The sequence below is a fragment of the Montipora foliosa genome, chromosome 3 (genome assembly GCF_036669935.1).
Source record: "Montipora foliosa isolate CH-2021 chromosome 3, ASM3666993v2, whole genome shotgun sequence".
Classification (NCBI taxonomy): domain Eukaryota; kingdom Metazoa; phylum Cnidaria; class Anthozoa; order Scleractinia; family Acroporidae; genus Montipora; species Montipora foliosa.
The window spans coordinates 4,550,980-4,574,177 of record NC_090871.1 but is presented as its reverse complement, the minus strand read 5'-3'; the positions used below and the strand labels follow the sequence as shown (position 1 = coordinate 4,574,177).

Sequence of the window (23,198 nt, the reverse complement as noted above, 5' to 3'; positions counted from 1 at the left end):
TGAAAAGAACGGATCAATTCCGAAATTTAGAAGTACGCAAAAAGGTGAGAAATGTTTTTGTGATGAGTCTGACCACAAGGCATTACACAACAGCGCATCTTCATCAATTTTTTGTTTGCTCGGATTTTCTCGCTTTTTTGGCTCGTATTTCGTACTACCAAACTTTTGAAGTTCAAGGAATTTAAGAAAACAATTATTCCATTCGCTCTTGTTGGATATGGGACTGGTTATAGCCAACTCGGCGCTACGCGCGTCGTTGGCTATTTACCATCTCATAGCCAACGCGCTTGCTAATTAACTTTAATTTATAGAACTTTGGGACCTGAAGCGCAAAGATGAAAACAACACTGGTAACAAAAAAATCACACGACGTGTTAAATAGTTTACATATAGTTCTCTCCTTTATTTCCTCTGTATTTAAGCTTTATCTATAGGCAAGACGTCACCGACAAAAATTAGGATAGGTCAACAAACGAATTACAATTGTCCCACAGTTAGGTGATGTTTAAACAACGTATGACTAATGTAACAAACTAAGAGCTATTCGAACGGAATACAACTGGATGCCAAGATATCCCTTGTGACCAATCACGACCGAAACAGACAATCAAATGAGCCAATTACAACGCAGACTGCGAATATGTAGCCGGCGCTGAGCGCTTGAAAATGCGAGCAAACTAGTCACAATAGGTTCTGCTTTCAATTCGGATCCTCTGAGCTTGCAACGCCAGATTTTTAACAAGTCACCAAGATGAAAAAACAGCTCATACATGCACCCAACCTCAAATATTTTTCTTTACTAAGCTAAAGCTTTCCACCTTCAACAAGCATATTTTACCATATTCCCTCGACTTTTCACTTTTTGTGTGCCAAAAAGTTACCTAAGTCAGCAAAAATTAGCCGTCATTTTGACCCAAGACCGAGCTAAAAGAGGCATGCATGGGGTCTACTCTGTATTTGACGTCACAAACTGGTTTGCAATATAAAAAAATATTTTGAAGCAGTTTGTGACGTCAAATACAGAATAGACCCATGCCTCTTTCAGCTCGCTCGTGGATCAAAATTACGGCTAGTTTTGCTGACTTACGTAACTTTTTGGCACACAAAAAGTAAAACTTCGAGGCGAAAATGATAAAGTATGCTTTTTGCATGAAGGTGGAACTATTTAGCTGAACAAAGATGAATATTTGAGATTAAGTGCACTTTAACAGGCATCGGATTTGCTGCACCAATGTACGATCTGCTGATCCATTTCTTGCACTTTTTCCACACTCACGTCTTCGTTATCAACACGTCTGACCATAGATGAACTGTGCAACAATACAAAAAATCGCGGCATGAACCAACAGAAGAAAAAAGTTCTCCAGGCTAAAGATATAATAACAGTTAAAGAAGCAATTTATTAAGTTGAAAAGAAGCCTTAAAAGATCCTAAGGCGTGAACGGAGCCATTACCATGCGCCTGCGCTACAGTTCCACAGTTTGATATAAATGGCAGCACTGGGATACGAATTTAATCCAGTCTTCGAGTGCTGATAGTATCTCTCACGAGTGAGCGCAGCGAACGATTTAAGAGATACGAGAGAATCAAATTCGTGTCACGCACGACCAGGCCCCAGTTGTTCGAAGGTTGGATAGCGCTATCCACTGGATAACTCAATTGATTTTAAGTAACGTTACTTGAGAGTAACGATTCGAAAGGAAAGCCTGAAAAATTCAGGTTTTCCTTTCGTTACTGCTCAAGTAACGAAAGGAAATAGAAATGGTATAACATGTCATGTTTCTTCACAAGGTTCCCCAAAGGTGAGGTTTAAAAAAGGTTGAGGATGGGCCCGAGAACTGACCCCTGTGGTACGCCGTAATGCTGGGGATGACAAGATAAAGTTTCGTCACAGACATACTGGCGCGGACGAGCCCTGAGGTAAGACTGAAACCACGATAAAGCACTACCTTTAATAAAAGTCAGTCGAATGCCACGGTTTACACTCGCCAAGACAGACCAGTTCCATCACGATTGCACGAAGCAAATGTAGTTGCACCGAGGCGCAGGAAAGAGGAAAATGCCACACTCATGGTTCCCGTCAGCCACTTATCGGTAAGCGATCCTAAGAGAGTAGATAAACCTAGGGGTGCTTCTACAAAGCAGGTTACTGGTGCTGGTGCTGTTTGTTATGTTTGCACAGACCTCAGGGCACCAAGCTCATTCTTTCAAAAAGTTGCCATGACGACCAAAATGGTGGCAGCGCTGCAGTAGAGTGTAGTTCTAACTATACTTAAAACCCTACAGTTTGATCACTCGAAAGTTGATCATTCGAAAGTTCTTTTCCAATCCGCATCGAATTGCAACCAATGAAAAACCTATAACTAGAACCTCTTATTTGCATGGTTTTACCTCAACATCCTTTTAATACAGTCAGGATCCTCTTTACTATATAAATGCTTAATGCCTCTGAACTGAAGCCAGTTGGTGACAGCATCTTCCTCTGAACCTAATTTGAACAAGAGCTTGGTGTGTTCATAAACCGTTCCAGGGTCGTCTGGAGAAGAAAAATAGAATCAAGAATTGAAAACCATTCAACTAATCTATGGTTTCTTGTAATGATTTTGATCCAAGATGTAAAAGGCCCATTTTTTTTCAACGCTGCCATAATCAAGGGTAACGTTATAACAGAGTAAAACTGTTCCAGTGCCCTGCGCGCCTAGGAGCGGCTGGAGCATATATTTGTTAGAGTGAAATCGAAGATTAAGCATTTTTTCAAACATGTCCATAATATTAAAAGACATCGAACAACATTTTGTAGAACTGGCTGTAATTATTTGGGCGTTTTACAAAAAGACACTCACCTTCCAAACACTCTAAGCCGAGATGCAACTGATGCAGGGCATCATGGGTCTGACCCAGACCTTCTAGGATAGACGCTTTTTGCTTGTAAACTTGCACCTGCGTACCAAAAAAACAACAAAAAAAAAAAAAAAAAAAAAAGAACGAAATAAGTCATGTAAGTCGCTTGCAAATATTGCCACGTCACAAGCCAGTTATAATGTATTTGAGATGGAATCTGCCTTCCAAGCTTAATTAAAGACGGTGCCTACTAATTCAACTTGGTATTTTTGCGCGGTTTTTGAATATGCGGGAAAAGCACAACTCAGCAAGTGTTGGTGAAATCCAAAAAGAAAATTGGGGGTAACCAAGCATTTTTGAAAGATAATTAATCAACAATCATTGTAAAAAGCTTCAAATACAAAGCAATGTATGGCGTTCTTTTCCAAATTGAAGCTTAATAAATCTCTGAAAAATGCATGGTTACCCCCAATTTTGTTTTTGGAAACCAAGAGCACTTGCTAATTATAACTTATGCTTTCTAGTCATAGTTTTGAAAGCGCGCAAAAATATCCCTGTATTAGAAAGCATCACCTATGAGAAACCGAGTGTCTCGAGATGCGCATAACGTATGCGCAATAAAAATAGAGGCACCGTCCTTAAGATTGTGATTTTCTAGATCTGCCAATGAAAACAAACCAGACCAGGTGCTTGTTTCTCAGAATACACGAGGCTCGCGTAAACTTTTTGTGGTTAGAAAAGTACTTCAGTTTTAATAACACGATCCAAGCTAGCTTCGACTGTTCATAAAGTGAAAGCTTTATCTACCGCGGGTAAGTCACTATCCAGCATATAACCACAATAAAACTATGGTTCTCTGGTGGAAGTCGCTATCCACCCTTCAAAGAACCGGAGCCTGGTCTCTTAAAGTACTTTGAAAAGGAAAAAAGTAAAGAAAAGGGAAAGTTTCTTGTCTAAAACGAAAGTGTTTTGGACTGAAATAGAGATGGAACGATGACAACCAAACACGACAGCGGAGCACAATCCGGAAACGACGCCGGCCAGCTCAAAATTAGGCATGAACAAGATTTATGTTGCAACAAAGCTTACCTTAATCTTAACAAGTTTATTTGGTTCGTCTTCTTTTTCTTCTTCCCCTAACAAGGTACTTGCTTCGTCTAAGAAAACAAAACTGGTTTAAAAACAATTCAAAACTGAAACGCAATAACTTTACCGTGAACTACTAACTGAGCGTCTGTTATATATAAATTGTTTGGGAAAGCTCACGCAATTTAAATTCTAATTCAACTTCTAACGTTTTTACAACTACATGCTGGAACGTGAACTTTCGGACACTTGCAATGCCCATACCATATTTAGAAACATTACTACGAAGTACTATGAAATAGAAGCAAACGAGCGCAGAAGCATCACGTAGAAGTTGACTTCAACGAAACCTGCTAGAAAGCAAAAGAGCGTGGGGAATGAGGCGGGCGCAACAACAAACCTCTCGTATCTGGTCTCCGCCCCTTTCCCTTCCCATCCGATTTGCCAATACATGTTTACACTCTCTGTAGATAATCACCCTGGTGACGAAGATGGCATACGCGCCAAAATTTCTATACAAGTCACAAACCAGTCTCAAGTTTTCTCCTTTTTCGCTGTTGTGATACAGAAGATTCTTGGCCGTCTTGATGAATAGAACAGTAAACTGACGATTGGACACTATCCAGAGCTCTCAGTACCCTGAAAACCAAAAGCAATAATTTATTGAAAAATGGTTTCTCTACAAATAGTAATTACACATTTAAACACAACAACCATCTACCTTAAACCCAAGTTTAACTGAGACCCCTGTCACTTTGCAGTCTTAAGTGAAAACTGCGCCACATTGATTCCATGTTTCGGTTGCCATGCGTCTGTTCAGCAATAGATCGAAGATGACGTCAAAATGTGGAAAGAACAAAAAAGTGGCACACTAGGCAATAGCCGAGTGTGTCACTGACACACGGGAACCCATGAGCCCAAAAATTGACCTGCTCCCAACCATGTGGTTTCATAGCTCACCGGCATCGCAAATTAAAGGTCATGGGTTCGAATCCAGAATTTTTCAGGTGTCTATAAAGTGACAAGGATCACTCATCTTTGTACAAACTAGAATACCAAACAATGTAGCAAAGCAAAGCATAAGAAGACATGATTTAACGACGGTTTCAAAAAGCGGTCAAGATGTGAAAGAAATAACTTGACAAAGGAAACTACGCCAAAAATCGGCTCAATGATAATAACCTATACCTGTTCAAATCCTGCATTGCTTCCACTGGTTGGTGAAGATGAATTAAAGCCTTTGCCTTTAACAGACTCATCTCACAGCACACAGCTATTTCTTCATTTGAGGATACAGGTTTTGTATCATCTTCGTCAGAACGGTGTCTTTTCTTGGGAGCTCTGGAGATGCTACCCTGCATGCCTTTCACGAAGACAAACAATTAAAGAATCATACAATGAAAATTTGCTGAACCAAATGTGAGTCCCAGATGAATCTCTCCACGCTCTAGCTGGACTGCTCCAACCACAGCGCAACTCTCTATATTCTTAATCATAAGTTGAGTATTCAGACTCTACATGCCTCGACACGTCACACCAGTGAGGTGACGTGGGCTAGTGAGCTCTGGACATGAGAGCATCGGACTACTGGCAGGACTCCGCACAGGCCAACAATCAATGTCATGAATAAACTGAGGGGGTAGTGAAGTCTTTGTGGCCTATTTCCTAACCAGTCGCTAGCGGACACTTCAACTTACCTAATCATTCTAACCAATACATCAGTGCCAGGTGATTAACGGCCTTTCCCTAAACACGGGCAACACGGAAAGCCGAAAAATGCTGACCAAAGATTCATTCAAATCGGCTCCCTCACTCCCCACGGAATAAACGAACGCTATTCTTTCAACTAATTTACTCTTGTTATCCACGTTGCTATATCCCCACCAATAGCGTAGCTCCATCTTTCACTATATAAAACACTGGCAACCTGGAGCCCAATTATCCATAACTCCCTGTGACGAAGGGTTATCGCTCGAAACGTCAGCTTTCCAATTTCTCTACGGTGGTAAATTTACCATATCAACCCAGTTGATAAAACCATTTCCGTTTTTAATTCCCCACAGACGCAAAACCACGGTTTCTGCAATGAGAAGCTAAACTTCCAGCCACGACATTGAACGTGAATTTCCCCCTGCCCCTTATCCAATTTGCAATCTCCAAATGGTAGGAGATTCCAGTCTTTTTGGACAGAAACTATTGGAAAATCATTTTGACGGGTCAAAGCAACAAAAAAGTCTGAAATGAAGTTCAAGTATGTGGTTTATACCTTGCTTACTTTCATTGAGGCGCCAATCGGAAGTTGTCAACAGTTTATCACAAACAGTAAGAGTATCTTGGTATCTTTCTGCTTTCAGCAGTGTTACCGCACACCGCCTGTACAGTTCAGTGGGACTTGCTATTGTGGCCATGGCCGGCTGTAAATAGAAGACAGCGAGATGAAAAATATGTCCACTAGACTCTGAAAGTGCATGGTCATCAACCATTCTCTTTAATTAAATTGCCGGAAGAATAAAACACGAAGAAACACTTCAAAATTGGTCCGAGATACCTAAATTAGATGGCATGCACGCTTCTATAAAAAATTCAATTATGACTGAATTTTTCTTTTTCCTTTTGAGTGAGTTGTTCACACGTACTATCGAGGACTAGTCCGACTGAGGTGCCAGTGAATACATTTCTGATCAACTCAAAACGTCAAATTTACCCACCACTCCTTGAATGAACGAACAGGTGTTGTTGGCAGCGTGTTAAAACTACAGGTTTCGTAGAAGTCTTACTGTTTTATACACACTGGTCATAATCAGTATCGGTCAACTTTTTGTCCACTCGGTATTTAAGGTACGGAAAGTGCGAGCAATGACGTTACTTCCAATTTGGATAAAATATCTTGAAATTTCCCGATATTTGCAAAAATGATGACGGCAAAATTGCGTCCCAAATAAAAAAAACTGAACTACTTACGGCGACCGACGAGCAATTTTCCACAATATAGGCCAGTAACTCAAGATAATTGTTGGCCGCATCCTCAAACCTACAAAGGGATATTTATGAATAAGATATGATGAATATATTCCTGTTTATTGACATTTGATTAGCAGTTTGAAACCTCTGACGATCGTTAAAGGCTGGTATAAGACGGATAATAACGAACACTTACAGGAATCAAAGAACTTGCAACGAATCCCTCACTCAAAGATTACCACCAAAACGTGCAATTATTAGTGGGATTTCAGTCCAAGTTATGACAAATGCATGTATGGTCGAGCACATTAATTCACAGCGAATACGAAAAGTGAGCAAAGCCAATTGTGACCTTCTTACATTCGTTATTCCACATTTTGCACCGCTTGCAAGCATTCTACACACCGAGAATACAATATTTGAAAGATACGTATTGAATCTCTAGATCCATGAAGCAAGCAACAACCAAAAAACTGTTGTAATATAGTAACGGCCCATTAAGTATACTGTTCAATTACTGCGGGATTACTTATTGAGAGATATAACAAGTGGCTCATTTCAGATTTGTCTGGGATTTACTTTACTCCATAAAAAAAGAGTCGAAAGTGAATAATTTGATCAGGCAGTGCCAGGCAGGTATTTGCCCGCAAAAACACAGTCATCTTTAACAGCACCCATTGAGTAGAAACAAATCTATGCCACTGATTCTAATAAAATTCTATAGTTTATTTCATAACTGAAATCAACGGCTTTGGAGCAAATTAGATTTCACATACTTTGGATTACCACACAAACCTGCCAAGTTCTGCTGACCGCTTTGCCAAAATGTAAGTGACGAGTTCTGGCTTTATCCTGGTCTCCAGTATCCCCTCGGAGAAGCAAAATTGTGGTGGAACAGTCATTAATTCTAAATTGTAAGATACATGTAGGCTAGGGTCACTTGGAAATAAAATCGCACTATAGCACTGTTTGTTTTCCTCTTCAATGCTGCTGGCCTAAACAAAGAAAATAAACAAACAATTTGTTGACACCGGCACACCATCATTCATTGGAGTCAAAGGATATGTCAGTGTTTACCTGTTTCAGTAGTTTCAGACCTTGGATTTCAGCTTCAGTATTTCCTAGTTTCTGATATTGAAGACAGGTGTTAAGAAGAGCTTCTAGTTGCTGAAAAGTATGTTCCATGGCTTGCTTAAATTTGGCCACTGCTGTGTGATGTTTCCCCTGCAATGTGTTGTTTACATCCTTCCTTTTTAGTACTAGTTTTACTACTATAGAGTTTTTTACCTGATAGTTTTTCCCTATATTAATTATCAGCCGAGGCTGGAGAGGCCCTTCTGACAGGATTGACTTTACTATTAAAAACACCAACTGTCAATGGAGAAAAACCCTTTAAAAAGACTGACCAAAAAGGAAATGGTTCTTGACAAAAGGGAAAAACTGGAGTACCACGAGAAAAACTCCTTAGAAACTCAACCAAAATGATGCTAGTTTCATGAAGCTGGACCACAGTGGTGATGAATTAGGCAAAGGCTTGAACTGTTCCTTTTTGTCACGATTACATATTTAATGAATGGCCAGGCCATCTTCAGAGTAACCACTACCAAATATTTAGGCATTACTTTACACAGAAACTCAATTGGAACCAACATTGTAACCTCATTTGTAGCAAGACCAATGGATCACTGGGCCTTCTAAGAAGATTCCTGGGTAACAGTACTATAAATGTGAAATTGAAACCCTACTTTACTCTTGTCCGCCCGCAGTTAGAATATGCTCGGTCTGCATGCAACCCTTATACTAAACGTAATATTAACAAGATTGAAATGGTCCAGAATAGGGCAGCTAGATTTGTCTTACATGACTATTCTAGATTAAGCCCATGTTACTCCCATGATTAATCAACTTGGGTGGGACACCCTAGAACAACGTAGATTGTTGTCTCAATTAACCAAGTTCAGGTCTAATATGCATCCCACTTCCTCCTGAGGTTTTCCCTCTGGACAGGGCATCTCTGCTTCCAAATTGTACTCCTTATCGCAATATCCGGGGCAACTGCAATATCTATAAATTTTCTTTTTATCCAAGGTCTATTGCAGTATGGAACCAACTATCTGTAAGTACTTTACCATTGCAGAGTATATATTTTTAAATCAGAACTTTTGCCCACTATTAGATATTTCACGTAATTTTACCTAAACTACAAGTACATATGTACTTTTTATTTCTTCAGTGATTTGTTTATCTATCTATTTATTCATTCATCATTTACTTCTTTACTCACTTTTTGTTACTTGATCATTTAAAATTTTAAGGTTTTGTAAATTAGACTGATGATTAATTTAATTATATACATGTAATTTAGTTTTTGGTGTAAATTTAGATCAACTTACTTATCGATTTAGTCCTATTACAAATTAGGTTGGTGTTCTTAAATTCAATTGGATTTATTATTGTAAATATAGATATTAGATTCAACTTCAACCTCCTAGTATAGTTTTTACTGTTTTAGGAGCACCTCTATTAAAGATTAAAGGACATATCTGTGGGAGGACAGTGCTCTTACCACCTTGCCATTGAACCTTGATCTTCATGGTTGTAAATGTGTTTTTAATTAATCCAGAAAGGTCTAATTGTTAGAACTAGCAAGCCCCAGAAATGCAATTTTCGGTTTCTCTTTGCAAATCTTCAAAAAAATGGCTTAGCATTCTCTTACACTCAACATTTTGGTCCAAATTCTTTTTTTATGACGATAGAAGTCAAATCAGAATCGCTTAGAGTTTAAATTTGGTTGCTGTAGATGGAGAGATTTACCGGCATTAATTTTATCAATAATGAAACTTGTATAGTTGCAAAAGATCCAAGAGCTCCTGAGCAGGATATCTCCCTGGTACTCGCATTGTCAAGTACTGTACATGTAAATCTCTTGATCCAAACCACCCTTCCATTGGCTCCCATACATGCGTACAACACTGCCAACTCAAAAAACGTGCACAACAATAATTGATCATGGAATTTGGGTTAGTTTTACTTAATATTAAAGTCAAATCAAATCAATACTGACCTTGACAGCAAAACAACAGCCCACCATGATTAACGAAGCAGCTTTTTGTTGACCCTGCAGTGACATGTGAACGCACTGCTGAAACAAAGGCAAAGCCCTGTCCACTTCATTCTGAACATACAAAACATATCCTGCAACATCAAAGACAAGGAAAAGTCATTTGTTGGTCAGCTCATGATGCAGACGATACCCTATCTTTCAGAATTCATCCTGAGAGTGCGACTTATAGATATCAGTCTGTCTAATGCAGCATGATTTTACCCATCAATGGAGGCCTCTTTAGTGGTGAACAGGTTAACAACATCTAGGTCCACTAAAATATTAATATCTCCATTTAGGTCCCCTTTAGTATTATCCATTATCATTTATTTCCTTGTCCAACCGTTTCTGTTAATTTCTTTTTTTTGTGTGTATGTTTTTGTTCGATCGTCACGTTGTCTGTTATGCATTGTAAACAGCATAAGCTCTTAGAGCAAATGTGTAATAAATACTGTTTATATAAAATAAAATAAAATATAAAATAAAAAATAAAAACTCTAAAAAACATGGGAGAGGAGAGAGCACTAAATTTGCATGTGGCTGCTCTGAGTGGAAATTCTTCTTTGACCAGTTACATTGACATCAGTTTGGCAAATAATATTATTATTCATTTGTGTGTATTGCTACCTTGTTGATGTCTACCGCATAGTCTCATGCTCATGTGAGATTGGAATCAGAAATGATGGTTCAAGAATTAATTGCAGTACACTTGTGCATTTTTGTGAGACCGGGAAGCAAATTTTTAACACTTGCTGCTGTTTTTGCAGCATCCATTAGCTAAATTTAACATTAGCTATTTAACCCATTGACTCCCAGGGGTCCCCCCTTTGACGAGTGAAATAGTCTGGCGTTAGACAGAGTAAAATACTAAGTCTGGCTGGTTTAGGCCACTTTGGTCATCAAAGGGTTAATGTGTGCCTGACACTAGTTGTCTTGACTATTGGTGCATGCCCTGAACATCACCTGATGCCTCCTCACAACAATGGGTACAGGAAAAGTAATTGCAAGCGTGTAAAATCCATGTTTGTCATTTAACAGTACGCATCATCTTGCTTTTCTTTGTCATCATCATTCCGTATTTTTAGCTTTTTGCCGTTTTAGAACAGAAGAGCTGATTGTCAATGAATAACCTGTATGACCAACAACTTAGGAAAGACTAACCATTCCTATAATAGTGTAGATTCTCACCTTTGAGATAAATGTCACTGAAACAAACATCTATTCCTTCAACTTTGTCTTGAAGAGTCGTCAGTACCTTGGTATAGTCTTGATTTGCAAAGTTTGAGAATGCCAACAAAGTGGTTACCACTGAGAGTAAGTTCTGTGCATCTAATGAAGTGAAATAATGTAGGGTTTTCCTTCCTCAAAAAATACAATTCTCTGTTGTCCACCTTACAGGATGTACATGTACCACTTTTAGTCTAGCCTGACTAACTTGCAAATAAAAACGTCCTTTACTTCCTGACATGATGCGACTGGGGGGAACAAAAAGGGAGAAATTTACATGCACATGACAACTGGTACATGTAGCTCCTTAGGCTACCGTACAGTGAGGCATGCAAATTATTATTCGGAAGGTGCAGTTACAGCTTGTGCATACTGTTGTCTGGCTGGGAGCTCAAGGATGGGGTACCAGAATCCCCTGGACATAACAGTCTCCATCTAGCAGCTGGCTGCCAAAAGTGGAAGCCTCTGGAAGTCTCATACAGAATCGAAGGGGAGCGTTGCGTGACTCCGGCCCGAGCGGCTGCGAAGGAGACTAGAAGTCTCAGGAACCAAGCCATCCAATTATTGTCAATGCAGGTATTAATTTACTAATACAAAGTTAGCAAAATCTTCAAGTTATGATTTACTACACTGTACTTGTATTCACAACAACAAGTGAACAGCCCCATATTATGAACTGGTGTCAAACTTGAGAATGATGAGCATGATGAGACAAATACCAACACGGAGGAAAATGGATAAAATGATGGGTCTGACCAATGTCTATTATATTTGTTAAATGACTGATCAACTGAAGGTTACTATAATTTGCACCTGTAACATCTGCTGTTGATGATGTGGCAATGCAACTTGATAAGGAAGAAAAGTCTCCTAAACTAAACAGATACACTGGACATCCTTCAGGAGGCACCTTGAAATGAAAAAGAAATACAAGTGTGTAGACAGGTGTTGAAAATCATTCAGAGGAGACTGAAACCTAACAAGACTTGATTGAGAAAAAATCTCCAATAAGAAGATGGTCAATACTAACGACATCCCGCAAACTAATTAACTAAGCATTACCCGTCACTCAGGAGTGAAAGGGTTCACTTCTCTACATAATTCTGACCACCTTATCACCTTTTTTGTGGAACTACATTCTGCACTCCCTGCCAGTCGCTTTAAGTGATTTTGAATCAAACATAGAAGTTCTATGGCCTTGTCTCTCTTCACTGTAAAAAAGGGATAGAAAGAGCCTCATTCATCAGTAAAGTATGTGTTAACATCATGCATCTGAGAACATGAGTAATTAAGAGTGCCTTTGGAATTTAAATTGGGATTCATATTTTCTCTAAATGCACCATAGCAGCTGTCTAGAGGGTGTTTAAAATAAAAGCAGATTTCAAAATACCATATGTAGGTTCACTTTACCTGGACACTTTAAATTTACAGCTTAACTAACAATGGCTTCAGAGTGGACAATTACAGCAGCTGAAGAAATGCATGTACTTCACAATAATTTTAATTGCCAAGTACAGCAGTTTGTCTTGGCTTTTACTCAAAAGCCTACTTAGGTCAATGTGGGTGCCCACAACCTAGGTACCCCAAATTTCAGTGGCCTCTTCCATTCCTCTCATTTATAGTAGGAGAGTGACTAAGTGTAGTAGAGGAGGTGGCTAAAATACTCATGTGGTAATAAATGGCAGTGATGAGTTTCTACAATTATAGATTTATAGTACAGACACTAAATAGAGTCCAGTCAAATAAATTATTATATTATTTATCAAATTTCATAACTTCAAGGATATTTACCTTAGAAAAAATAGAATCCAGTTATACTGACATTTAGTTTTCCTGGTTTCAACATGTCAATAAATGCTGGCTATTAAATTGGGGTATTAAATTAACTCAATTTTGAAAAACTTGTAAATAGAAGCTTAGAATTGGCTTAGTTATATTCTTTTAAGTAGGTAATGAATAAGAAATTACTAAGAAATTACAAACTAGTTGGCTCAGTGGGACCAAAACATTGTGTTTCGAACACCAGTCAAGAGTAGAAGGTACCGACTTAAAAATATAATGGTTGAACTTACAAGTCTTCGTGGATAAGGACAAAAAATTGTAGGCCCTGTCACAGAACAGCTATCCTTCAAGGCTTGGTCATTAACTCAGCTATTAAAGAACCCCGACATGAAAAGAGTATGGAATCAAGTTTACTGTAATCTAGTCTGCAGGGCTATGTATAAATTACTAATTAATTATTTCAATATTAATTTTAAGGAGCAAGGATGGCACAAAAGGAGCAAGGATGGCACAGTCGGTTAGTGCGTGGCCTTGGTGCAAGAGGTCCTGAGTTCGATTCCCGGATCTCGCATCCTTGTTTCGACTTCTTTCCTTTCCGTGTAGCTAAGTAGCTTTAAATACCCGTAAAACTGAGCACTGATGGAGAGGGGGGAGAAAAATGAGCGCACCGTCGACCTCAGGTTTGTCAGTTGAATTACTGTTACGAGTTATCGACGTTAAATATGGTTGCTTTACTTTGCTTTACTTTACTTTATAATAAGTAAACTTATTGTCATTTAATCACTATTACTGATTGTGGGCAGACTCACCACACTCATCAACCAACCAGAGGAAGGCCAAAAGAGAACAATTTAAAATAAGAGCAGCAAATCCAATATTGTTGTCACAGAAAGCTTGAAGCAATGATGGCAGCCGCTGCTTTAGTGTCTGGTCAATGTTTGATGCACTGAATAAATTGTTGTCTTCTTCCAACCCTTTTTGTAAAGGACAGTCCACTCTCAGGGCTTCAAGAGCTGGAATGCAATTCAATACTTATACATTATCCCATATACCTTTCTTGAAAAGACAAAAACATAATCATACTTGGGTTTTCAAAAGTCTTACATATGGAATTAAAATACAATACTGGCATAAATTATTTGTAGCTTTCCAATTGGCTCACCAACTCTTGGTTCAGCTAAATATATTTCCCAGCTGAATTAAAAGTGAGAGGAGAAATTCTTAAAATAATATCAAAATATTCAGAAATTATTTAACTACAATTTAATAAGACAATGATTACGTATTATTGCATTCACTCCTGTTGGAAATGAGATTGAGCGTGGTGACTCGACTTGGTGCTATGCTAATTGAACCTTGTTCAACTTGGCTATTTTCTGGTAATCATTAATAATAATAATAATAATAATAATAATGTAAAATTGATGACAGTATAAATACCTCTAAGAAGGCTTCTGTGAAGAATGGTAGCACTTATATGATGCCCACCAACAGGCAAATTATTATTTTGTCTTCGTAACTTCAAAAAGCTTACATTATATGCTATGGCAAGTTCATAGCATATACAGGAAGCCTCTAGTGGGATACCTGCCAGATAAAGACATCTTTTTAAAGGTTTGAATCCACGTTCTATTGCTACATGTAAGTAAGATTTTCAGAATGTTTATTAGTCCCAAAGAAAGACAGTTCCTCTCTTGACCATGCACAACTCCAGCTGATTGTCAGCTTATCAAAGATCAGTCCCAATGAAAACAAAACATAAAATCAGCAAGGAATGTAACTGCTGCAGTTTTCTGTTTCCGATTAATCCATTCACTGCTCAGGAGCCCTACGACACCCCAGTTGATGAGTAAAAATAATTGTCTGGCGTTAGATGGAATAAAATCTGTTGAGTCTCACTCCCAGGCGTCAATAGGTTAAAAGGGGTGTAATGTTGTGTTTCAGTTTTTCCACACACCTCTTTATTATTCATTGTTGGCATGTGGAATTGTGTGCTAGTTGCTTCTTGGTTTTCGTTCTTTGCAAGCCATTGGTGTAGTGGAATTGACTGTATGTACTAAGTGATCCTTTTCTTTGGTTTTTCTTCATGTAGTTTCATAGCACTCTCTTAAGTTAGTTCCATAACATTCCTTTCGATCAATCTGGTATGGATTTTGGTTTGTCGCCTTAGTTGTATCATTTGTTGGTTTGATGAACTGCAGTTATATCCAGGAAATGCCGCCAGCAAAGACGACGCTCATTCTCATTTACCATTATAGTTTCCTTTCCCTTTTGATCTTAAGTTTCTAAAGTTTAGTATGTGTTTGTATTATTTCCAGTTTACTAGTCGATACCAATAAATATATGGAAAATTCATTCCTGTTTCTTGACAGAAACCAAAACCTGCACCAATCAGAAGTACCAAACAGCTTTTTCAGAATAATGAGGTTTTCAGCAAAACATTCCGTCAGCCTGTATAAGCCCTATATACACATGTTATTTTCTTCTTGCCAGAAATGACTTTGGCACTCTTTGCTTGCTCTACACACAGATGATGCTATAATTATAAGGATAACCTTACTTCATCAAGTTTAAAGCACACGTAGAACTGATAGCATTTATTTAGTGTTTTTTCACTATAATTCTTATGCCTAGGTTACAAGCTCACTCCTGGAATGGGATGACTGTTGCTTTGCTAACCTGTAACTAACATGTCCAAGGATGTTTGAATTAGACCGACTTTCATATGACCTTGAAAAAGTGCTCGAAATTTGTTTCACAGACCATTATGTTTGGCAAGATGAAAACAAAGCTTCTCCTTAGTCCCACAAAGGAAACTCCTAATATAGGCAGCAAACAGTTCGATTGCCCAATCACATTACTGCATTTCAAATGATGTCAGAGCGAAATGCCGATCGCTTTCCAGAAAGTTCCATGGAGAGCTGATGTTGTTTGCATCCACGTTCACTATTAAAGCCAATGAAAATTCACCCTTGTTTGTTTTTGTTCGATAAGCCAATTAAGCGTTTTGCAGTTTTGTTTACGTTCTGTTTTTTTCACATTTATTTTTCAAGGTCGTATGAAAGTCACTCTAATACAAAAAGAGGTAAATAATTATATTGTCATATGTACAGGAGAAATTTGTACATTAGTTTTGTAAACCATATTTTGGTAGTTCCTGAATGCAAAAAGAAAATAATGTAACCTCGTGATTTTTTCTTGTGGTTGGTATGAAAATTAATTGCATTTGTTAGCTGATTGGTTGGAATTCAGTTGAGTTTTTCAAAGTTGCCATTAATACTTTTGTTCCAGTTTTAATATTAATTAAAAACATGTAAGTTTACATTACTATCAAAATGATACATTTTTGCTGCGAGCACCAGTGAGCAGCTTACTATTCTTGACATTTGGGTCCCTGTGCCTCAAATACGAGGATAAAAGTCCATTTTAGGATTTCACTAGACAACCTCACAGTACCTTTCCATTGTTAAAGTAACAGTTAATGATTCTATTTCTCGCAGCACTTCACTTTCTTAAATTAGAAATTACTGTTTTGTTTTCATTTTTAGTCACAGATACCTTGCACTCTCTCCAGCAGATATTCAAATTTCTCCAAAGCATTAGAGACTGTTTCTCCATCTTTATTTTCCTCAATTATGTAGAAAAATGCATTGAAATGGCTTAGTGATATACTATTAAAGGAAAATAATAATAGTTATCACAAGGCTGCTGCCTAAGAAAATTTTAAAGGGGCCCTTAGAGCTAAACGCTGAGAACTTAGGAGCCCAACATAAGAAGTGAAAGGTGTTGCTGTGAAAAATTAAGGCGCCCAGAGCTATTCTTTGGGAGCCCCAGGCTACCGGGCTCCTGTTAGGCAACAGCCTTGTATCATGATATATGGAAATAAATTCACCACGCAAACAAATTTCTTCATGATATTTTAGAATAAAATAGAATCTGATGTTAATGCTGCTAAGCAAATACTGGGCAGAGCCTGAAAGGAGAGTATGACTTCCCATCATGTGACAACCTTATTTGGCTCTTTTTTTCTTCCCGCCAAGTGAGCCCTCTCAGTTGACATTTCCAAAGCTCAACTCGTTCTGCTTTTTCTGCTCAGCAATTTAATCCTTCCCTCCCACCCTTCCCCCCTCCCCGTTTTTGCTTTCTGGTTCTTGTGTATTTTACTTTATAACCTATTTGAATAGTTCTCTTTCATAAACTATGGACGGGAAATTGCTGCCTGTGGCACCCCTTCAGCCCTGTGCTGAAGCCCCATTAGGGAGGGAGCATATAATTTGTTACTTTGCTGGACTGTGTTAACTTGGCTCCAGGACATTATGCCGGCAACTACGCCCACCTTGCAATAAAGGCATGAGGCACCCCATTGGCTAGTTGCCGAGGCCCCTCATCCGGTAGTCCATACCAGCGGTGGGTATTATTCGCACCTTGCCAGTACATTCCCTGCCCCTCGTTTACGTCCAGGTTGTGTCTATTGTCTTTTACTGTGCACCAAAGCATGAATTATACTTACCATTAACCTATGCACAAGCAGGTCATTTTCAATAATCCATTCCTTGACATCAAAGCTTGGGAATGTAACTGAGAAATATATAGAGACAAGGACGATCAGATACAACAATACTTAATATAGTTAAATGAAATTTAACATAGTTAACGACTAGGAGCTAGTCTGGTCAGTAGTGTTTTGCAGGCGGTTGTTAGTGTCTTGGCCGTCTGGTAGCGTTGTTCAGCGTTTTGGTGCGTTCTGTAGCGTTTGTTATAGTTACATGGTTCACGACCGGGAGCTAGTCCGGTCAGTAGCGCCTTGCAGGCGTTTGTTAGCGTTTTTATGCATTTTTGTAGCGTTTGCAGCACTCTTTAGGTTGTGGGAGCCCTGGGGCTGACATGGTTCAGCAGTATTCCTGCTTAGTGCATGCATTGTTGTCCAATGTGCTTGCAGCGTGCTTGTTGCTCTGTTGGCGTGGCGTTGTGAGTCGGATTAGGAGTTTAGTGGTTCTCGGCGTTCTTCTTCTCGCTTCATTGGCTATCTTGGTCGCTGTCCAGGTTGAAATAGAAGTTCTTCGATCTTCGACCGTCTCCATCTCGTCTTCACCGCCATGTTGTGGTTCGTCTTACCTTCTCTTGTACCTGTTCTGATAGTCGGCTCGTTGCTCAGATAGCGTGGCGTTTCTTTGGCAGGCTTAGTGTAGCGGTTCCCAGTTGTGGTCAACAAAGGATAAAACAACAACAAAAAAAAAAAAACACAAGGATTTCTTCTGTCATCGACCGTGGTTTCCCTGCCCTCTGACGTGTTTGTTGGTTTGTCTTTACTCGCTCATCGCTCTTTCGTGCCTTGGACCATCGTGTGCTCCGATACGTTAGCGTGGCGTTTATTTTGGCGGGCTTAGTGTAGCGGTTCTTAGTTGTGGTCAACAAAGGAATAAAATCTAAAGGATTTCGTCAGTCATCGACCGGGGCTTCTTCTTCGGCGGCTGTCGTGTTTGTTGGTTTGTCTTTCATTCACTCGTCGCTCTTTCGTCCCTGGACCATAGTGTGCTCGCCGATACGTTAGTGTGGCCAAAGGATTTCGTCCTTCATTGTTGGTTTGTTTTTCACTTGTTTTTCGTGGTCGCCTCTAACTCGCTTGTCGCTGGTTGGTGTTCGATCATACATCATGCCGAACCCACCTCGTTCAACCAACAATAGCTTGTCCGCTGGATTTCGTTCGGAGGACATACCTCTCTTGTCCCCCGTGCCGATGGTGGTTTCTACGGCTCCCTCTGGCCCTGTGGCGCCTTTGGCCGTCGATTCGATCGCCGAGGCTGTTGTTCGCGCACTTGGAAGCACCCTTCCGACTATCATCTCTTCAATTCAAGGGAGCGCCCCCTCGCCAGTACCCCCCTCCGTCCCTGGCACTTCTGTTGGCATCACTCCATTTAGCTCCTCCGGATCGACTGCTGTTTCTTGTGATGTCAATGTCTCATCTATGGCTTTTGGGGCGTCATCAGGTACATTTACTTTCCCTGCCTTCATTCCTACCTTTTCTCCTGTGTCGGCCATCACTGACTCAAGCTCCATCACCTCTCCATTTGCGAGTCCCAGTGTATCCGGCAGCCTGCCAAGTTTTGGTAACTCTGGATCAGTGCCTGCGTCTGCAAGGCTGTTGCCTAACAGGAGCCCGGTAGCCTGGGGCTCCCAAAGAATAGCTCTGGGCTCCTAAATTTTTCACAGCAACACCTTTCACTTCATATGTTGGGCTCCTAAGTTCTCAGCGTTTAGCTCTGAGGGCCCCTTTAAAATTTTCTTAGGCAGCAGCCTTGGTCTGAGAAGGCTTTCATTGTTGGTCCTGGTCATGCACCAGTCCCGGCGAAATTGGCCAAGAAGATCATCGAGGGCCAGTTCGTGGAGTTGGCGGATCTACTTACAGTCAATCTCCGAGCTGGGGATCAGGAACCACAGACCTTCCTGGAGGGTAAACTCCTGGTGTCCAACGTAAAACGCAGGCAGGTTGAAATCAAGGATATTCTTACTTGGACTGAGGCCTTCACGATTTTCCAGCTGGTCCTGTGTGCCTCTCACCCCCTGCGTTGGTTAGACTTGACCAGATATAAGCTGCTCATTATTCAAACAGCCCGCCAATATCCAGGTCTGGCTTGGCTTGAATACGATCTGGCCTTCAGAAGGGATGCTGCTGCCTTGGGCCTTACGGATTGGTCCAAAATGAATTTGGATCTGTATAGTTTTCATTTGCGTTTGCCAGCATCGTCCTCACTGCAACCAAGGCCGTTTTCCCTTTCCGGGTTTCCTCAGTCTTCCTCAGACAGCCCAGACTCCCACCGACGCACACCATTCTGCAATTCCTGGAATGAAGGGAAATGCCCGTGGCCATTTGGGAGGTGCAAGTTCTGCCGCAACTGCAGCAATTGCGAGGGAGAGCATACCAAGGCTATCTGCCCCTTTCCCCGCTCAGCTGGATTTCGTTCCCGTTCCCGCTCCCCCTCCCCTGGAGGAAGAAGGGGACAGTACTGAGGGGCGAGGTACGCCCAGTGTTGTGTTTGTACATAGTTTTAATGATGTGATTGCATTGCCTAGCCAGCCGAATGGATTGCCTCAGCTGGCAAAGTTGTTTTGTCCTGTTCCACTTTCAGTTCCAGTCTCAGTTCCCGTTTCTGTTCCAGTTAAGGCCAGCGTTGCAGTTGTCTCTTTTACCCCGTTATCTCCAGTGTCTCAGGTCACACCATTACAGTTGGATCAATTTCAAGCCGAATTATGCCACCATCCCAACAAGTCAGCTGTGGCATTTGTGACTTCTGGCATACGGGATGGATTTCGGATAGGCTTTGACCCATCCTTGGTGTCCCTCAAATCTGCATCTTCAAACATGCGTAGCTCTGCTGAGCACCTATCAGTGATTGACTCCTACTTGCAAGCTGAAGTCTCTTCTGGCAGGGTGGCAGGTCCTTTTCCAGTGCCCCCGCTTCCGTCATTGCACATAAGTCGTTTCGGGGTGATCCCCAAAAATAATCAGCCTGGGAAGTGGTGTCTCATTTTAGACCTATCATCCCCAGAGGGGCAAAGTGTCAATGCGGCATCCCTAAGCCCCCGTTTACAATTCAGTATGTGTCGGTGGATGCTTTCCTTGATGGCATAATGTCTCTGGGTCGAGGAACGTTAATGGCCAAGTTCGACGTGGCCAGTGCATATCGGAATGTGGCTATCCACCCGGACGATTGCCCCCTTCTTGGCATGAAGTGGCGTGGGCAATATTTTGTGGATTTGGTGCTCCCTTTTGGGGTGCAATCAGCACCATTTATTTTCACTGCCATTGCAGACCTGGTTGAATGGATCCTGGTTCACAATTATGAGGTTACATTTCTCGGTCATTACTTGGACGATTTCCTCACTTTGGGCCCACCGGCGTCCCCTGTGTGCCACAACAACTTTCAAACCTGCGTTCGTCTGTGTACAAAACTTGGCCTTCCCCTTCATCCAGATAAGTTGGAGGGGCCCGCAACTCGTCTTACAATCCTTCGGATTAACTTGACTCCAAGAACCCTCAGGCTTGCCTTCCGACTGACAAGAGAGATAGGATTGTTTCACTGTTAGATGAGTGGTCGGCAAAACGTTTTTGTAAACGTCGCGAGCTGGAATCCCTGATTGGCCATCTCCATCACGCCTGCAAGGTCGCCCCACAGGGTAGGACATTCCTTCGCCGGATGATCGACTTGCTTTGTGCCTTTCGCCGTGATGATCACCCCATTAGGCTTAACCAGGAATTTCGGCGGGATTTAACCTGGTGGCGGGAACTGTTCCAAACTTGGGATGGCCTCAGTTTTTTCTACATGCCCACATGGGCACCTCTCCCGGACTTCCAGGTCTCATCGGATGCAGCTGGCTCTTTGGGCTATGGAGCTATTTTTAAATCTCACTGGTTTGCTGGTGCCTGGTCAGCTGCACAAAGTTCCTCATCTATAGCGTACAAGGAGCTCTTCCCAATTGTGGTGGCAGCCTATCTGTGGGGCCGTCAGTGGGTATCTTGGCGGGTCGAGTTCTTTTGTGACAATGAGTCTGTGGTGGCTGTACTTAAGTCTGGCACCTCGCGGGACAAAAACCTAATGGTGTTGCGGCGTTATTTGACTATGCTGGCCATCCATCATTCCTTCTCATTACAGCTTCATCTGTTCGAGGCAAAGCTAATCCAGTTGCTGATGCACTCTCTCGATTCCAATTTCAGCGGTTCAGACGCCTGGAGCCACAGGCCGACCCAACCCCGTCTCCTATTCCTGCCTCCCTTCTGGCAGCGCTTCAGATGCCTTGACTCAGAAGTGTCGGTTCTTACTTACCCAAGGTCTTGCCCCTTCCACCCGACGAGTGTACCGATCCGCCCAACGTTCATTTACAGACTTTTGCCGCCAGGATGGTCGTGCAAACCAGGATGGCTCCATCCCCCCAGCCACTGAGGAGACTCTCATGCGCTTTGCTTCCTTCCCGGCCGACAACCTGAACCATTCCTCCATCAAGGTCTATCTGTCAGCAGTGCGCTCCCTTCACATTGACCATGGCCTTCCCGATCCGCTAGTCAACTGTCTTCGTTTGCAGCGTCTGCTAAGGGGCATTAAGCGAGTTCAAGGTCCAGTGTCACCCAGGCGCCTACCTATCACAGTTGATCATCTGAAGGTCATTCAGTACTCTTTGGACCTGTCTACTAGAGACCATGTGATGTTGTGGGCTGCGTGCTGCTTGGCATTTTTTGGGTTTTTGCGTGCGGGCGAATTCACGGTCAACTCGGCATTCGATCCTCACACCCATATGACTGTTAGCAACCTGCAAGCGGACTCCTTGGTGAATCCCTCTTGTTTCAAAGTCCGTATCAAGTGTTCCAAGACAGACCCCTTCCGTGTGGGTTGTGATATCTACTTGGGGTGTGGCTCGGGCTCTGTGTGCCCCATAACAGCATTGGGCACTTACTTGTCTCTGCGTGGGTCTGCTCCAGGGCCCCTGTTCTTGTTTAGTGATGGTCGTCCTCTTAGCCGGCAGCAGCTATCATCCTTTTTGCAGTCTATCCTACATGGGGCTGGGTACTCCGGCTCCTACTCTGGCCATAGTTTCCAGATTGGGGCGGCGACAACTGCAGCGGCACATGGTGTTCCGGATCACCTGATCAAAATCTTGGGGCGTTGGTCGAGCGAGGCATACCAGATCTATATCAGAACTCCAGTTAGTTCCATTGTCCGTGTTTCCTACCAGTTGGTGGCGTAACAGGTAGTGGATTACTCTGGTTACCAGCGGGGGTGGGTGCCTCAGGTTTGGGCTATCGGGGGCTTAGGCCTAGTTGCCCTGAGCCCCCTTGCTCCGGGTCCTTCCTACCCGGAGATCCCTTCGGCATGGCGCAGGGGGCTCGTGGCTTGGTTGCGGGTTGGGCAGGCCAGTCGGGTGTTCTAGTGCCTTGGGGATGTGACTTCAGTTTCAGCCCCCAGGCTTCCTGGGCACCTACCCTCCACTGGCGACGCGGGCGTTAAATATAGTTAAATGAAATTTAACATAGTTAACGACTAGGAGCTAGTCTGGTCAGTAGTGTTTTGCAGGCGGTTGTTAGTGTCTTGGCCGTCTGGTAGCGTTGTTCAGCGTTTTGGTGCGTTCTGTAGCGTTTGTTATAGTTACATGGTTCACGACCGGGAGCTAGTCCGGTCAGTAGCGCCTTGCAGGCGTTTGTTAGCGT

The 23,198-nt window shown here is 41.7% G+C and overlaps 1 protein-coding gene across 2 annotated transcripts in view; it reads right to left on the bottom strand.

Annotated features, from left to right (window-relative positions):
* Window positions 1–378: 378 nt before the first annotated feature.
* The window catches only part of LOC137996531 (Fanconi anemia group G protein-like), a 31,894-nt gene continuing 9,074 nt past the window's right edge, over window positions 379–23,198 (bottom strand). The window contains exons 3-20 of one of the 2 annotated variants that reach the window (XM_068841975.1): window positions 17,511–17,578; window positions 16,559–16,628; window positions 14,441–14,587; window positions 13,810–14,013; window positions 12,338–12,429; window positions 12,032–12,128; window positions 11,180–11,320; window positions 9,953–10,083; window positions 7,966–8,112; window positions 7,684–7,883; window positions 6,889–6,958; window positions 6,203–6,341; window positions 5,116–5,290; window positions 4,457–4,566; window positions 3,931–3,998; window positions 2,844–2,940; window positions 2,392–2,536; window positions 379–1,310 (exon numbers count right to left, since the gene is read on the bottom strand). In XM_068841975.1, the coding sequence (XP_068698076.1) occupies window positions 1,205–1,310; window positions 2,392–2,536; window positions 2,844–2,940; window positions 3,931–3,998; window positions 4,457–4,566; window positions 5,116–5,290; window positions 6,203–6,341; window positions 6,889–6,958; window positions 7,684–7,883; window positions 7,966–8,112; window positions 9,953–10,083; window positions 11,180–11,320; window positions 12,032–12,128; window positions 12,338–12,429; window positions 13,810–14,013; window positions 14,441–14,587; window positions 16,559–16,628; window positions 17,511–17,578 (2,207 nt within the window). In that variant the 3' untranslated portion in view covers window positions 379–1,204. Of the gene's footprint in view, window positions 1,311–2,391; window positions 2,537–2,843; window positions 2,941–3,930; window positions 3,999–4,456; window positions 4,567–5,115; window positions 5,291–6,193; window positions 6,342–6,888; window positions 6,959–7,683; window positions 7,884–7,965; window positions 8,113–9,952; window positions 10,084–11,179; window positions 11,321–12,031; window positions 12,129–12,337; window positions 12,430–13,809; window positions 14,014–14,440; window positions 14,588–16,558; window positions 16,629–17,510; window positions 17,579–23,198 lie in introns of both variants that reach the window. The other variant, XM_068841974.1, reaches the window with a different exon arrangement.